At 35.1% G+C, this 19,156-nt stretch overlaps 1 protein-coding gene across 1 annotated transcript in view; it reads right to left on the bottom strand.

Annotated features, from left to right (window-relative positions):
• The window catches only part of LOC149787552 (peroxisomal acyl-coenzyme A oxidase 1-like), an 81,466-nt gene that overhangs the window by 47,611 nt on the left and 14,699 nt on the right, over positions 1–19,156 (bottom strand). Inside the window, exons 3-6 of the mRNA XM_089973697.1 lie at positions 17,068–17,222; positions 12,116–12,223; positions 2,805–2,924; positions 1,214–1,329 (exon numbers count right to left, since the gene is read on the bottom strand). Coding sequence (XP_089829823.1) covers positions 1,214–1,329; positions 2,805–2,924; positions 12,116–12,223; positions 17,068–17,222 — 499 coding nt within the window. The remainder of the gene's footprint in view (positions 1–1,213; positions 1,330–2,804; positions 2,925–12,115; positions 12,224–17,067; positions 17,223–19,156) is intronic.

Below are 19,156 nucleotides of genomic sequence, written 5' to 3'. Positions count from 1 at the left end.
ATGCAGATCCCTATTTTCTTTAAAGACAAATGTTTTGGTATTTTGGCACACTTCAGATCAATAGATTTCTTCAAAACTGGGTACATACAATTTTAACTATGTATATACAAAAATTCAACATAAGTTTCAGTTTAATTTTTTAATACAGAAGGTAACTATGTACAAAAGTTGAGATTGCTGCAGTTTTGGGATTAATTCTGTAGTTATCTTTAATCAAAATACATATTTATGGAATGTCCCTGATATGTTTGTATAACAACTAACACTTTGTGTATATTTGTGTGTCCCATTCTAATAGCAAAATTTCTAATATTAAATTTTGGACATCAACTACAAATCACAAATCTATTGAAAAAGACATATCCAAAGCATAGTAAAACCAATCTTTGCATACAATTTTTAAGATAAAGGCATCCACATTTCGATGGTAAAACATGTATGTCTCCTGATTTGTAGGTTTTACATGATCGTGCATACATACGTGTGTGTGTGTGTGTGTGTCTGTGTGTGTGTGTGTGTGTGTCTGTGTCTGTGTGATACAACATGTAAGCCATCCAATATCCACCTAACAATCCTCTGGACTCTTTTTCCCGAAATATAATTTTCTTTTCTTTCTTCAAACAGTCTAAACTCATATGAAATGGGTTTTGACTAGTTCTCTGTGAAGAAAATAAAATTAGACTATTGAGAAAAAAGATGGCTTGGAATATTAAAGTAATATGAATTTACATAGAACAAATAGAAAAACATGACTCCGAGGCTACTGCTAATTTTGGAGGTCCATTTTACAGCAGTAACCATATTGCTATAAAAAAAGGATGTTTTTTTTCTTCTATATTTCCTTTTCATCATTTGTCACCAGAGTTTATATTAATAACTGAACATTGTTGGAGGAATTAGTGTGGTCATTTCCTTTTAAAATCATTTCTACTAATATTGCAAGAATGATATCCAAGGTAGGTAACTAGGATCAGGTCTAATTCTAATGGCTGACCTTTATATCAGTTGTCTCCCTCAAAATATAAAACTGACCAGAACTGCTGTTAATAATTATGGTTAGACCAAAAGTATTTTGTATTTAGTATAATATCTGATAAATAAGAATGGACCGTATGCCAAAATGCACTGAGGAAATGAAATCTCTTCAAACTAAATATTTACAGCAGTTTCAATTCTAATCTTTTAAGTTTTACTTTAAATTTGTAAACTTCACCTTGCTGTTTCTGGCAAGCATATTTTCTCGGGGGATTCTAACATCATTCAGAATCAGGAATCCATTGTCATTGCTGTTGGCCCCCAGCTTGGCACCTATGTCACCTACTGTGATACCTAAAGAAGAAATATATATATATATATATATATATATATATATATATATATATATATATATATATATATATATATATATACACATACACACACACAAATATTGGTAATGGCATAGTTACAAAACATTTCCCACTAAGCATGCTCTTTGTTAACTGAAGAAACACTTAGCACAAAAGACAGGAGAAAATCTGAACTTTTACAAGTCTGAATGAAAGAGATAATCAGCAAAAATAGTTACTGGATGTTAGTGTGTGTGATTTGGATTTTTTCATAGCTTTAACAATTTTTCAGTCATATCACTATGATATCTGCAGTGTGACAGTTTATAGTGATGACTAGTACTGGGACATCATGCCACAGACATGTAGCATGATGTCCCACCCAGTCATATTATCCTGACACTAGGCTGACCAGTCCTAACACTAACCTCTTAATGATGAGCACCAAGATAGGCTGCTGCTAGTACTATTTTTATGTCTTTGGATTGCCTTGGCCAGGGTTCGAACCTGCAACCTCCCGCATCCGAGTCGGATGCTCTAACTACTAGGCCACTGGAGCAGTTCATTTTTATTCATGAGCAGCTATATGATGGATACCACAAACTCGTCTTTGTAGGCTGGGTCTAGTTCTGACATTATCACTGATGACAAGTTTGAGGATCTTGCTTCTTATTCAACATTAGCTTTGTATCAGATGGACAGGGAGTATCTGTCCTAGTCAGTAAATTTTGTTTTTTTCTTTATATTCCATATTTCATTATATAATACAAAGGGCTAATATTCATGGCTACCTGAATTTACCTTTGAGATACATTTGGTATTTTTGTGGATGAACAGTTGGACCAGTTGGATATGGTCAGAGCCAAAAGAATTTTTAGGTTACTGGTCCCGTGTGCTTGCAGGATAGTTTGACGAGTTTCATAAACTGAACTAGAACATGGGATGAAGGTGTAGGTAAAGTTTTATGGTAATCCTCCAAGTGGTTTAGGAGGAGTAGAGATAACAAACAGATCAACAACAGACAATGGAAAACAGACCCTGCCATAAGCTCTTCTGGTTTATGACCAGTACAGCTAAAATCCCTTCATACACCATTTCCAAACACCATTTTAAATTTCATAACTCTTATGCAATCTGATTAAATGTTTTGTAATAAGAAATCAGATTAGAAAATGTCAGTATCATCAATAAACAACAAAAACCAAATCGAAAACAATGATAATCATCACCATCCTTGATCAAGTGAACATGTAAAATATTCCTAAGTAATATACTGACCTGGCAATGGAGGGCATAGGTTATATGCAGACCTGCCAATTGGAGCATTAGATCATAAACTAATTTGGCAAATGAGATAATGGGTCATGTATACTGACCTGACAACTGAGGTCATATACTGACCTGGCAACCGAGGTCATATACTGACCTGGCAACTGAGGTCATATACTGACCTGACAGCAGAGGTCATATACTGACCTGGCAATGGCATGTGGTCCTCTAGACTCCGCAGCTGTACCATGAAGGGATTCATTCCATAATTCTTGTTTCCAATTATCAGCTGAGCTAGCACTATAGCATGGGTTGCTGTCTTTCCCACTACAAAGGACACAAAATTTTGTTTCTTATGTCAGTTAAAATATCCAAGTGAGTCACTACAGATATCAGCAAATTCTTTGCCAAAATAAAATACTCAGGACAGTTTGTTTTTTGCATATTATCTACAATGTGTGCTTATTATCTACAATGTGTGCTTTAAAAATTATTATTTCAATAAACTGTATGATGTTAAAGCTCATCATAATAAATAAAGAAAGAAATAAACACTGTCTCTATCACGTTTGTAAATATCAGATGATTAGCTCCCTTTAGATATGTTGGGAACTTTAATGAGGAGGTTAATTATATCTCCCAATGTGATCATGCTGAATTAAGCATTGTATGATGATTTTTTTTTTACTGATTTATCAAACCCAGTTAAATAATAATGGAGACATTGAACAGTGTGTGTGTAATTTGGATTTTTAACTTAGCTTTAACAATTTTTCAGCCATATTGCTATGATGTCTGGAGTTTGGAAGTTTAAAGTGATGTCCAGCACTGGGGTATCATGCCGCAGACATGTAGCATGATGTCCCACCCAGTCAGATTATCCTGATACTAGGCTGACCAGTCCTAACACTAAACTCTTAATGCTGAGTGCCTAGCAAGGCAGCTGTTAGTATCATTTTTATGTCTTTGGTATGACTCGGCCAGGGTTGAGACATTGAACATATTTGATCATAAGTTCCATGAAAATTATGATGTTCAATGTAGATTTTAGCAGCCACTTTCCTCCCATTTGACATGCTTGAACCCGGACATGTAGTCCGCACCTGACTTTTTTGTGAGCTTTGACCAAAAAGTGTGCATACTATTTAAGCAGTAAAACCTGTCTCGAGTGATCTCTGCTGTGAGTGACTACCTTGTGATTTATGAACACAACAGTAATCCATGATTGCTTTTATTACATAATTGCAATGACATGAGCGACTACTACCTGCAGAATGTTAGGGTATGATGGATGGTGTATGGGAATCTAAACAAATGAGTCAGTGATAGGTTTTGTCTTGTCAGAAGTAACAATATACCAGTAAATGGAAAGCTGATTCAGGAAAATGCAGCTATTGTCTCAGCATAAATGAGTTAAATGACCTTGAAGCATCTAATGGGTGGCTTTACTGGAGAATCGGCTGATGTCAGAGCCTCAGAGGCAATAACCCAAGATGATGAAAAAGTATTATTTCCATTGTTTAAATGGCTAAATGGACTGTCACACAACAGCTGCTTGCAATTTTCCCCATGTAACTATTTTGATACAATGTTAGGCTAGTGATAGATGACACATACTATATGATACAGATCATAGCTGGAGTCCCTCCAACAGTGAGATGCAAGTGACAGGGCATAAACATATCTTCTTTAGCTGGTTACAAGAATGGTAATAAATATATTTATATTTGTGCCTCTTGAATTTCCTCAAATTGTAGTTTTTTTGCAAATCTGAATGACATGTCCTGCAAAATCTGATACATACCAAAACTGTACTGGAATTCTGAGTACATTTCCAACTGAAATCACAATGTTCTTGCTACACTGAATCGACCCAATAACCCGGTCCATCATAATCAAAAAAGCGAAATTGAGTTGGATCAACGTAAAACAAATTCCATCAATTCCAGACCAAATGGAAAAGTTGTTGCAGTACACATTCATCCACAATATGACTCTAAATTTCAACGTTAAGTAAACTAAAACAACAATTCTTTTTTAACTACTGTCAAGCACGCAACGAAATTCAAAGGTCACTGGCAATGCTATGTGCACATTATTTATTGTGTATTTATGTTTTAATACAGCATAAATTACTTTGTTTCTTGTAGTGTATTTTTAAAAATTATTTTTGTACAATTAAGCCTTAGGTAGAATAAGAAAATGAGTATATAATTAAAAAAAGTTTCTGCATTTGTATGGAAAAATATGAACTCATTTTTCCAGATGAATACTGCACTCCCAATGGTCCTGCAGTATTATTACAAAAAAATTTGTTCATATTTTCACATACAAATGCAGTAACTTATAATTCTTATACAATTCTGTCACAAACTTTGAAACAATACTTGCCCTGGCCAGCCCTGGCTTGGCTGCCTCTGCATGTCTTTGGGAAAGGTACTTAACTTCCATGTCCTCAGAATGACATAACCATATAACCAAATAATGTTAAAAGTACAGTTAACCACCACCTCCCTCCTAAAATCTGTTTTTAAATTTTGTAAATTTACACCTGACAGACACCTTCAACACAGTCATGACAGCAACTGCCAAGGACATCATTGGCCTCCATCCCCCAAAGAAAAAACCCTGGGTTACAGAAGAGATTCTGAAGTTGTGTGATGCCCGAAGAGAACTAAAAAACACCAGACACACAACAGGGGCATTGAAGTACCGAGAAATAAACAAGAATATCAGAAAAAACTTGAGCAAAGCAAAAGAAAATTGGATTGGACAAAAGTGCACAGAAATGGAGAACAGTCTGATAAAGAATAACAGCAAAAAGGCATTCCAAATTGTGAAAGACCTCACCAGACAGAAACAACCAAGAATCAGTACCATTCAAGACAAAAATGGAAAATGCCTCACAGAAGCAAGTGTCATTGCAGAAAGATGGACTGAGTATTGCAAAGAACTCTACAACCATCAGTCCACAGGAGACCCAGAGGTGCTTGAAGTTCCAAACTCCTCAAATGATGATGACTTCCCCATTCTCAAAGAAGAGGTGGAGTCAGCAATAAGAGCACTGAAGAATGGGAAGGCAGCTGGAGTAGACAACATCCCAGCTGAACTTATCAAGAATGGGGGAGAATCAGTGAAAGAGCTACTAACAAAAATCTGCAACAAGATCTGGCAGACAGGTGAATGGCCAACACAATGGACCCAGTCACTGATTATAACACTTCCCAAAAAAGGCAATCTCCAGCTGTACCAAAATTACAGAACTATCAGTTTGATCAGAAATGCTAGTAAGGTAATGCTGAAGATCATCTTGAACAGACTGAAACCACAAGCAGAAGAAATAATCGCTGAAGAACAGGTCAGGTTTCAGAGTGGAAGAAGCACAACAGAACAAATATTCAATCTCAAAGTTCTGTGCGAAAAGTACTCGCAACACCAACAAGACATCTATCATGTGTTCATAGATTTCAAAAAGGCCTTTGACAGAGTGTGGCATGAGGCATTGTGGGCCACAATGAAGAAGTATAACATGGGTCAAAAGCTAACCAATACCATCAAGCAGCTGTACGCCAAGGCTACCAGTGCAGTAATTGCCCAAGGTGCTGTGGGGGACTGGTTCCAGACAACAGTGGGAGTGCGTCACGGCTGTCTCCTGTCACCCACGCTTTTCAACATCTACTTAGAGCGCATCATGAGCGAAACCCTGGAAAACCACTGTGGGACAGTCAGCATTGGAGGGCGTAACATCACCAACCTCTGCTTTGCAGACGACATTGATGGGCTGGCAGGCAGTGAAGACGAGCTAGCCACCTTAGTGAAGAACCTGGATGAAACATCTTCCAGATTTGACATGGAGATAAGTGCTGAGAAGACAAAACTGATGACAAATAGTGGCAAACAAATCTCAGCCAAGATTCAAGTCAGAGGACATGAACTGGAAACAGTGAGCCAGTTCAAATATCTTGGTTCCATAATCACTGAAGAGGGATCAAGAGCATAAATTTTGTCAAGAGCAGCACAAACAATGGCAGCTTTGTCAAAGCTAAGACCCATCTGGAGAGACAAGAATATCTGTCTGAAAACTAAAATCAGACTATTGCGAGCTCTAGTCATCTCAGTTTTTTTGTACTCATGTGAGGCATGGACCCTGACTGCAGAATTACAACGAAGTATCCAATCACTTGAAATGAGATGCTACAGAACCATCTTTGGCATCTCTTACATGGACCACATCACAAATGAAGAAGTGCATTAACACCATCAGGCACGAAGTAGGCCAATATGAGAACCTCCTCACCACCGTCAAAAGGAGAAAGCTGAAATGGTATGGCCATGTCACTAGAGCCAACAGTCTGTCCACAACAGTCCTGCAGGACAGCGTCCAGGGTGGCAGAAGGAGAGGTAGACAGAGAAAAAAGTGGACTGACAACATCACAGAATGGATGAGGAAAAGTTTTGTGGAGACACAGGCATTGGCACATGATTGAGACAAGTGGAGGGAACTGGTCAGATGTTCAGCAGCACAGTGCCTCAACGACCACACTAGGTCATGAGACTGATGATGATGATGATGATGAAATTTACACCAGGTGTAAATTAATCATCTTTTCATGAGCAACCTTCTATAGTGTAGCTCACATGATTTTTCATTTCTCCACCCACCACGTTAGAGCAGTTAATCCCCTCCACACTGCATTGAAGTTGCACTGTTTTGGTGGGGAGGAGCAAGTATCTAGTATACTCTGACTCATATGGAGAAGTTTGGAAGACATTACTAACATCTGAATAGCAAATGCATTAAGTCCACACATGAAAAGAATGAAACATTAAAATCAGATACCAAAGTAAAAGTCATCTTTGTGTTGATTAGGTGTCAGGACACTAAAAATATAACATTTTAAAAGAATCACGTATATTCAGTAAATGTGTCTTTAGAAAAGGCTGGTCTGCTTTTACGCATGACTACTATTAATATTTGCAGTTGTTTCCAATATCAAATTTTTTGTGCATTCCTAATTCAAGTTAAACAACATACTCTGAACTAACTTAAACAATGACTTAATGAAAAGAACATCTTTTGGTTCTTGAATGACATAAATGTATCCCTCCAATACAAAGGAAATATAATCCATTGAGACATCCAAATTACAACCACTGCTATTTCAAATAAAGAAAATAACTGAAAAAAATATTACTTTATACTGAAATTGAAACCACATGTTTAGTCCTTAAGCAGTAATGGTGGTGAACAAAAACACAAGTTCACAAAGCTTGTAATACACAACTTGGACCCAGCAGTTTCTGAAGCAGTGGAGCCAACTGCATATGTACTATAATGGGGATGTAACTTTAGTTGATGCACTGGTGGTAGCCATTACTGATGCTGTTATATAATAGTGACAAGTATTAGAATCAAAAGTAGGATGTTAATTTCAGATCCTGGCTTGGGACAAGGATACATATGACTTGGAGTATTGTATTTATATTACACAAAACCATATGACCTGGAGCTTAGTATTTCACAGCAATTAACAGTGGAAATTTGATTTCTGCCCAGAATCAAACTGAATTAAATTTAATGCTGAAATGAATCATGTGGGAACATTTTTATTCCAATACAAATCTCCCTCTCTCTGATGTCCACAGATTTTATTTTCCAACAATGAAGGAGAAACACATCGCACAATCAACTGTAACTTGCTTGCTTGAATTTTTGTCTAAAATAATGATGCATAAATCTACCAAATAGACCCCAGTATCCAAAATCAAACTCACCTTCTCTCTCCAAGTTAAGTTTTGGTTCATTTAGTTTCATTTACTTTACATATTTATAGGCAAAGAAAAATTGAACATGCCCTTGGAAAATCTGAGCTTGATCCAAACATAATATTCCAACAAAAGCAAAATGAAAAGACAAAACATGGTACAAGTTAAGCAAATCGCATTATATTTATTGAATGTTTTGTTTCTTTTATATCTCTGTTGGCACCTTACAATCAGATGTTGATAGTTAATGTTATAAAAATATATAAGTAAATAATACATGTAGATCAGAAAGAGTTCAAATACAGACAAGTTGGAAGAGTAAAAGCAGAATTCTAGTACAGTGTACATGAATATGAAAAGATAAAGGGATAGGTAGAATGAATTTTGGAACAGCTAGATTTTTAAGAGAGAGAGAGCATTAGCAACTAAACATGACCCCTTGTTGGTAAAGCACAGAGTTATTGTTATCTACTCATACACTAATGTTCAATAAAGTTTCTTATATCTAGTATCCCTATCTCATTTTTGTAGACTTGCTCACAGGCCTTGCAAATTTGAGGTTGCCCAAACCAAATCTGAGCTTGTCACAGGAGTAAGACAAACTGATTTGTAAATCCCAGTTAACTGGAATGATGAAATGCTAAGATATTGTACAGAACAATAACAGTTTAATGTTTTTAATTTGTTCATTTTTCCTGTATGAAGAAATATGTAAAGTGCCTTACACAACAATGGCTGATCATGCCAGTGTCTGCTACCATCAATTCAGGGATGGGGGTCTACACAAACAGTCTGACCCTGCCTTGAATAAATGTGATGTTATGCTTTTAATAACCAAACTAAACCAAAGCAAACATGTCAGATCATGTTCTCTTGTTTTTGTCTGCAAAGTGAGTAAAATAAATTTCAGCCCAATAAGCAGGACTCAGTGGTAAGCATACAGGAGTCATGACAGAAAGCATGAGGTTTCAAATCTTACCACTAGACCAGCCTGGGTCAGCTACCTTGAACAAGGTACTTTACTCCAACTGCCTTGGCACTAAATAACCTACTTGTGTTGCTGTGTCATAAAGTACCAAACCAAAACTCTCTAAGGAATTTGAGGATTCAGTATAATGTCATTTTAGTTTACCTTTTGTTAATAATATACTTTAAATATTCCATTTTCTTCAAACTGAAATTGTATACATTCATTTAGCCCCCAACATTATTTCTTCTTTATTGGCATTTGTCCCCTGCTTCTTTCTGTTATTCTCATTTATTAATTTTACATCTTTTCTCAATCATGATTAATTTTTAAAAAAATTAAATTCACTTTTAGCTGTAACCTGGTATCTTGCATCACATTTTTCACTGACTGCACAACCTACTCCCTCAGCATCTCTCCATGTTGTGAATTGAATCTTCAGTACATTTATGAAGAAAGAAAACCTCATTGTAAATATATTAATAAACATGAAGTTAAGAACAACTTAGCTAAAAACAGGACTTGAATGTTGATGCATCTACTTCAGAAGTTTCAATAAAGCCATTATTGTGAAGAGAACCAAATTATACTAAAAACAACTATGGTCACACGTATGAAACATCTTCAATTTATATAACACTATATCACCTAATTCATGGTACACTATATCACCTAATTCATGGTACACTATATCACCTAATTCATGGTACACTATATCACCTAATTCATGGTACACTATATCACCTAATTCATGGTACACTATATCACCTAATTCATGGTACACTATATCACCTAATTCATGGTATTGTTTATATATAAGGGAGGAGGAGGAAACTGCATGGATTGTAGAAACATGAGTATGGATTTACATGTCTTAGGGATTCATAAGCAGTTTTAAAGAATATCAATATTCTATTTTTTATGACATTTAGACAGCACGGACATGCTCATTTTACAATTTTTAATCCATATCATTTGCTTTTCATTCCCTTCATTTCTGTTGTTCTTGTGGTTCAATTTGTATTTTAAAAAATCCAATTATGGTTAATTTAAAATATTTAACATTTGCTTTTAGCTTAAACTTAGTTTTGAGTAACTGCTCATACACTACCCACCCCTTCTACCTCTCCCCTTCTCTCTTATACCTTCCTTACCAAGATACAATAAAGACTGTTCATAAAATTTCAGTAGGGGACCAGGATTTCAGAATGTTATGAATGAAAACATTATATCCATATTCATTTAAAAAATTAAATCAAAGTTTATGTACTTGTCCATATTGATGATGTTGGATATATATGTAGTAAACAAATTATACTAGTATGATTACTGCCAGAACTCATCTAATTGTAATAAAATTTTTAAACAACATACATTTGTATAAATACACATTATCATGAAGAAGAAGAAAACCCCATAAATAATTAAGTTTTACAATCTGATAAAAGTGTCAACATACATATAAATGTACCAGTTGGTGAATCAGAAAAATCACTTGTATGAAAACATCTTTGTTCAATAAATTTATGACTAGTAAATCAGTCCTTGATTTATCTGGATGAAAAGAAACTGTCAGTTGTCATGTTTTTTTATTATTAAACTGTGATATTTTGTTCACATACTTTTTCAGTGACATGCAAATGCTTATAAAGAATATTAGGTGTGTCACAGCTTGTAAGTACAGTTTAATGTTGGATATACTATCTAGAACCTCACTGACTCCAGCTGGTACTGAACCATTGTCATCTTCATCACTTCCAGCAGCAGAAACATGTTACTTCCTGGAAAAGACTAATTTCACAAACAGTGTCCTCAAGTGTTGGACAGTGTCACAATCAGATTTAACATCTTCCAAGAAATCAACATCCTCATTATGAGACCCAAGTAGGCATTATGTACCATAACAATGGAAACATCATGGAGAGCATTGTTATCACTAGTAATGACATGTTTGCTCACTAAAACCCTGCCTTAACAAGATCATATGCAACACAACCTGTGAAACATCATGCCATGCATTATAAATCAGTTGTGAGCAAGACATTTATTTTACACTAAAATTTTGTCAATGACTTCTTTCTAATCCACACATTATTTGCGGCTTTGTGTGTGAAGAGAAACGTTTTCTTTTTTCCATCTGGTGAATTTCCAGCCATTTTACAATGGTCATAATTCAAAATGAACAGGAGAAAGATTTATTTCAAGCTGTACTTGATTAGTCAACATAAAAGTATAGAATGATAGCTAAAGATTATTTCAAGTTATTTAGTAACAAAAAGTACAAAACAAAAACATTTCTTTTCATCCTTTAATTGCAATCAGTGATCCTAAAGTACTGATACTGAATGAAGTGTGACCACCATGCCTTTGTTACTGGGCACCTTTGTCAGGCCTTTGTTAGGCCTTTGTTATTTACCAATTATTAATGATGCGAAATTATCACACTTTTGTTTCCTGCAGTGTTTGTTGTCACAACTTTGTTATTTAAGCAACCACCATTCATGACTTAGATGCATTGGGTGATACAAATGTTTTAATTCAGCTAATTCTCTTGTGGAGAGATCACAAAATAAATGCTATAACCAATTAAAAATTGCAACAGAGGAAAATTGTAAAAAAGACTTTTCAATACATGTACCATAAGAATACAGTTTTCATCATGTAGCAAATGCCACCAGAATATATCTTGCAGTGGCAATGGTAACATCAATCCCTTTAAAACCTATACTGCATAGGTCAAAACAAGACAAAACTCCACTAGAAATTGTACAGAAAGTGGTCTTACATGAGCCTGGCCACCATTTCATGGAGGAAAGCTGTGGTGTTCGTAAAACAAATTCATCTGTCCTGGGATCAAAGGTTGCTGTAGTTTCAAGTGCCATCAAATTTGTACCTGTAATATGAAAATGTACTATGAGTGACTGACAGATATATGGGTAGGAAACTAATTACCTACCAAATATCATCCATTTCCTTTTGGCATGCAGATATTGATTCTTAGCACATCAAAGGAAGAACAGGGATTGCAGGACTTTCAATGACATGAAAGGCTTATTTATGGTACATATTTTGTAGACCAATGCTTCACATGTAATCACCAACCGAGAAGATAAAACATTACATGTATTTCCAAAATTTGTCAGAAGAAGCTGCCTATGGCCTGCATGTTGAACCACCCTCACCCACTTTGGTAAACTGGTTTTGAACACATCAAGAAGTATCCACATAGCAAATAATATGTCATGCTATAGTATGTACTTGAGAATCTAACCATGAATATATCACACATTGATCCATTTGTTAAGCTTCCTACAAGATGGTTGCATCAAAAATTTATTAGTGACATTTATTTGAACCTTCTAACCTTTTGAATTAATAGGTTAAAGTATATGTCTTATACTCAACACATATTAATTAATATTATTTTTGTACAAAGAATGAGCACTTTTTCCATTACAACGTATCAGACATTTTAACCTGAATTTATCACCTAACAGCAGAACTAAACCATATTTTCACTCAATATATCTTGATTCTACCAGTCAAAAAATTAAATATATCAGATAGGAATGAAATCAATTTTAATTTAGAACAGGAATTGTAGAATGCTTAAGTCTGTTTCACCAGAACACAATTTAGCTAATTACAATCTTTAACATAAGTACAATCATGATCTGATTACATGATGGTTACCCTTTGCTGTTTTTCTGACCTTTTAGGTGTTAAACAGATAACACAGACCACAGCGTAGCAGGAGAATATAAAAAGGGAATAGATGAAATCTGGAAGGTTTGTGAAGTTTTACAATCCTTCTAGTATGTTATTTCCAGGCAGTCAAAATACAAACTTTATATTTGTCTTACATATTATCAACAATCAAACTGCCATAGCCATTCATTTTAAAGAACCTTCACACAAAAATAAATGTTTGATGATTTATGTGAAATTTACCATCTGAAAAAATGTACAAGGAGCTTTCAAACAATTTTGGAGTAATTAAAAAAATTCCATTGCTAAAAAAATGCTTAAATAAAATCCATATCAGAATTTGTTGGATAGTACAGGTAACAATAGTAATGAATACATGGAAAATAGCTTGATTTGTTGGATAGTACATTTAATGATAGTGTTGGATAGTACAGGTAATGATAGTGTTGGATAGGTAATAGCCCATTTCATACCGAATTTAACCGAGTTGCACCGTAATTATCCGAATAACCTCCCGAGTTACTTTATACTCCAGCCAATCAAACGCTGGTGGGTACATGTATATAACAAAATGGTGTCCATTGTTGTTTATAAATATTTCAGAAATAAAATTAATTAAATGATTGAAATTTATATGTAAATTATCCACAGACTTTCAAAAAAAAATCTGATAAACTCATATGAAACACATTTTATTATAGTGACGTTTCGGATGCACAGAAATAGTTTGAACAACTTGCTCTTTGATTGTCAGGATTAAATTTGTTTACTTCGACACTGTTTCCTTACTTACATGTACATGTCCAGATGTAAACAGCTCAAAGCTACTCTCTCGTATGGGTTTGAAATCCACCCTGGTTTCCAGAAAATAAGACAGGATGGCTCCAATATTAAATTTCGTCAATATCTGCGGCAGCATCGCTGTTGAATATGCATTTTTCAACTCAATAAACGATGTTGAAGTAGTTAGAGAAGTTGATGCTAATGCTGAAGTGTTAGCCATATTTTGCCCACCACCTATCAAGTGGCTATTACAGTCAGCTGACCACCCGCCACGTGATTAAAATTCCAAGCAAATTACGAAGTTCACCGAAATGGGCAATGAAAGTAATGAATCATGCATGGAAAATATCTTAGTTTGATAAAATAATCTGCCATGGCTAAATATGATACAGCAAATTCAGTGATAACCTTCTCACTTACTAATAATAAAAGTAAATAATTTATTTTGCATGAAGATGCCCGTTTTGATCTGGTTCAAGTCATTGGATCTAAGTGTCCTTACATGGCAGATTTAATAGGTTTCTCTTTCTTTTGTTGTTTCTAGACTGAAGTTGTGGGCAATTATAGTTAAAAGAATGTAATTGAAAAAGTGGCCTAGGCATGAATGATATTCTGCTACTTTGCAATATCCAGTATTTGTTATCATCCACTGAGCTCTCAAACTGTACATAGGATTTAGGAAATGGAAGTCTAATAGTGATTACTTTAAACAATACTTCTTTGAAAGGACTGATGCTCTACTTAAAATGTCCATCAATGTAATATAAGACCCTTTCTTTTAACAACCGAGACAACAATATTCTTAACATGGACATCATGGTGGCCATATTGGATGTATAATTCATACTAATATCATTTGAGACCAATTAGACATCAAATGAAGTCCAAATGTCCATTCAAGAGAAGAAGCAATAACAAGACTTTGAAAATAGAAATCATGGCAACCAAACTGAACTTAAGATTGGCATGATTTTCATTTTCATTTATGACCAATTAGATACCATAAGAAATCTTCTGGTGAAACCCCATGTCGATATGACTTTCTATTTAGGGGGATTATAGATAATTAGATTTTCAACACTGCTGCCATGGTGGCCATGTTGTACATTATATCAATACCGTTTCCACTTAGTGTGATGTGTGATGTGATTTGGATTTTTAATGTAGCTTTAACAAATTTCAGTCATATCGCTACCATGTCTGTAATATGGCAGTTTATAGTGATGTCTAGCACTGGGGCATCATGCCACAGACATGTAGCATGATGTCCCACCTAGTCACATTATCCTGACACCAGGCCAACCAATCCTAACACTAACGTCTTAATGCTGAGCACCATGTGAGGCAGATGTTAGTAACATTTTTGAAAGTCTTTGGTATGACTCAGCCCAACACCTCCCGCATCCGAGGCAGATGTTCTAACCACTCGGCCACTGGCGTGGTCATTACCACTTAGAACCAACCAGATACAAGATGTCTTCTGCTGAAAACCCCATGTCAATATTCGAGTAATGATAACAAAATTTTCAAGATGATAGGTATGGTGGCCATACTGGATGTCAGATTAGCACTATTTTCACCAAAAATCACCATAAGAAATCAAGTAGTGAAAATCCATGTAAACAAAACCATCTATTCCTCAGACATAGTGATAACAAGATTTTGAAGCTAGCAGCCTTGGCAATCATTTTCATGGTGGATCATTTAGACCTTGGGATGAACATGTGTGTAAAATTTCATGGCAATCTTCCAAGAAGTAAAGGAGGATAGTAGTAATATGCACACACAACAATATATCATGCCATTCTATAAGTTCTTCTGGTCATGAATATAGAAACCATACATATCATTTTCAAAATTTCTAGTCCACTACCTGACATAAGCAGTCCTGGAATCAAGAGCTCTCACTACTGAGATCTCTCCATCCACATCGTTTGTATATTTATGAACAAAAAGTAGTTCTTAAATCACCAAAAAGATAAACTAAAATTCAACTGATTTCTCAGTACAGTATATAACATTTCACACTGTAAGAAATAACCTAGAGCAAAGGAAAGCATCCCAAAGATAATAAAATATGCCATTAATAATAATAATAATAATAATATACTCTATTTATCAAGAGTGACAATTATTGATAGCTATATTATGAATCAGTAAAATTTATGGCATATAATAAACAGACATAACTGTGGATGTAGCTGCAAATAAGGACTCCCAGTCACTGGCTAGGTACTCTTCACTTTTTAAGACTGACAGCCCTGGCCCCATATTTCCAAAACCTTTCATGTAGGAACCTCAAGTTCTGATTCAAAATCCCAAAGTAAATATACTACAAGTAAACATTATTGAAACTTTGCATGCAAGATGTGGAACAAAAGCTGAGAAAGTTCTATCAACCTAACTTCACGTCTTCATGAGTATTGTGCTCAAAATGTTTTGAGAATACATGGCCGGGCCTTAAGAATACAGGGACTGACCTTGAAAATAGTTTATCCCACAATTGGTGTAAAATTGAAGGTAAAAAAATACCTTGATGCCAAAACTGAGGGTCAAATGAAAACTATGGGAGTAAAAAAAATGTAACTGAAACTTGCACAGCATACTCTCTCTCTCTTTAACCAGATGGCAGTTAATTTACTGCCTGTGATAAAATGTGTACTATCATTGGTTTTATTGTACTTTGTTACAGAACACATTTATCCAAAAATCAAAGAGGCTAATGATTCAACATTTTGTAAGTAAGTTGAGAATACAGGGTCTGGCCTTCCATCCATAAACTTTAACCAAAAATGAGAATTTACTTAAAACCTTAAAATGGGTTATCTTTGAATACAATAGAACACTAGATTTTAAATATCTGCTTATTTTGGAAATTAAAAGATTCCTGAAATGTGTGAAAGCTATTGTGTAAATGGAACAATGGTAATTCTGATTAACAGTGATTTGAGATCACGAGTCTTTTTAATACTTGAAAAGTTATTAATTCCAAAACTTTTACTCCTAGTTTTTTAATTCTACCGAGAGTAGGTAACCATGGGGCCTTGACATGATAATCCTTTTATGTGCTGATGTGCCATTAAACAATAATCAATCTATTCAGATCGCTGTGCTGTGAGTGTTGATGATTCTTATGTTGTCTTGATGCCATTACTGTTAGGCATAGATAGCCATGTTTTGCTGCGTGCTAATGAAGGTGAGGCCATGAAAACAACCATTTATAGAAAGGAATAAAGTCCTTCTCACCATGCCCCAGCTCTGTCTGGGCATAGGTCCCCAGAATCCTGTAGGACTCTGCTAGAGGGAGCCACTTGGCCTTCTGTTCATCTGTTGCCAGTCTCTCTATGGCAGGTATAAACATGGACAGGTGGATTATAAACCCTACTTCGTAGTTCAAACACCTGCAAAGGAAACACTCCATTAGCTAATAAAAACAAGGGCTTCTAGGCAAGCCTGCAAAACAGACTAAATTCCTGTTCAATCAATGTCTACAAACTTAACACAAACATGCTATGCAGAATCTTAACAATGTTGACGAGCTAAGCTGGTCACATTTGTGACTAAAATGTAAGAAATGTGAGTGAAAATTGTCAACTGGTTGCCATCTGGTTAAGCAACCTTCACAATCATAAATAAAGCGGCAGCTATTAACCTTAGCACCATATAAGTACAAGTTTATGTCACGTTTACGCCCAAAACATTTGGTACATGCTGAGCAGTCACCAGCATAATCCCTTTCTGATTGTGAGACTACCAGTTTCTACATTAAACACCATCATTACATGTGACAAGAATGGTTTACAGTCTATAAATGCCTAATCTAATACATGACCTGTGCAATTCACTTCAGCTGATGGTACAGATCTTGAAAAATGTGAACATGGAAACAAATACAGAAAAATTCAGTTGGCTGTAAAATGAATGTCAGTTGAACTACCACAAAATTAAAATGTGGCTAAAGTGTTATTAACATAAACAAGAAAATATGGGTTAAGGCCCTTTTCATTAATGAATCTGAGGATAGGCAATATTAGGAAGAAGGTTTACAGAACAGCAAATGTGAATTTTAACGGCTTGTATGTGGTTGAACAGATGATGACTGCTGACAATCCTGTACAACAGATTTAGGTATACTAATGATATACTAATGGTATACTAATGATACACTAATGATATACTAATGATATACTAATGGTATACTAATGATATACTAATGATATACTAATGATATACTAATGGTATACTAATGGTATACTAATGATATACTAATGGTATACTAATGGTATACTAATGATACACTAATGAGAGTATGCTTTTCTATAATTCATCTTTAATTTTTCTTAAAACACTTTTAACCATCTTCTACAGCTGCTTCACCACTCAACTGATTTTCTGCTCTTGATCTCAACTGTAACCAAATTATTAGCTCTTGGTAAATTGGAAAATGGCCACTAAAATACCATGTAGCTTGCTTTCTTGATACTAAAATTTAAAAAGGTACTTGGTGCATCTGTCCACTATGATGGAGAAGGTGCCTTTGCCACAAGAAAAGTGATATTTATTCTAGCCATCTGCAAACAAAGGGAAGAAAAAAGTTTTCCACAAACCCTTCTATTACTAACATCAACTGTGAGCATCAGTAGTGTTATCAGTGTCCCAACTACAGACCACACCTGCCATTTTTTGTGGCATATGCTAACACCAAAAATCAGTTCTATAATTACTGTAATTCTTATAATATATATCATGTATGGCTCACAAACTTTAATTTTGGTCCATGTGGCACATAATGTTTAAAATGTTAGACCACCCTGGTACTTTAATTTTGGTCCATGTGGCACATAATGTTTAAAATGTTAGACCACCCTGGTACTTTAATTTTGGTCCATGTGGCACATAATGTTTAAAATGTTAGACCACCCTGGTACTTTAATTTTGGTCCATGTGGCACATAATGTTTAAAATGTTAGACCACCCTGGTACTTTAATTTTGGTCCATGTGGCACATAATGTTTAAAATGTTAGACCACCCAGGTACTTTAATTCTGGTCCATGTGTCACATAATGTTTAAAATGTTAGACCATCCTGGTACTTTAATTGTGGTCCATGTGGCACATAATGTTTAATATGTTAGACCACCCTGGTGTATATGATTACAATTTTATATCTTAGATCTATAAAGATACTTCTGGTGAGGTTAAAACTGATCTCTATGGTAACCAAATTACCTAAATTTGGTAAGACTCCACAAAGTCCACACCAATGCTAATCCTCATGCTTTAAGTTTCCATATGAATTTTATATAAGAACTAATTGATGATGGCAAAAATGTTG

Source organism: Sinohyriopsis cumingii, chromosome 11 (assembly GCF_028554795.1).
Source record: "Sinohyriopsis cumingii isolate HCF-2022 chromosome 11, ASM2855479v2, whole genome shotgun sequence".
NCBI lineage: Eukaryota > Metazoa > Mollusca > Bivalvia > Unionida > Unionidae > Sinohyriopsis > Sinohyriopsis cumingii.
Note: the sequence above shows the minus strand (reverse complement) of the source record. Positions and strands in the feature narration are given on the sequence as shown.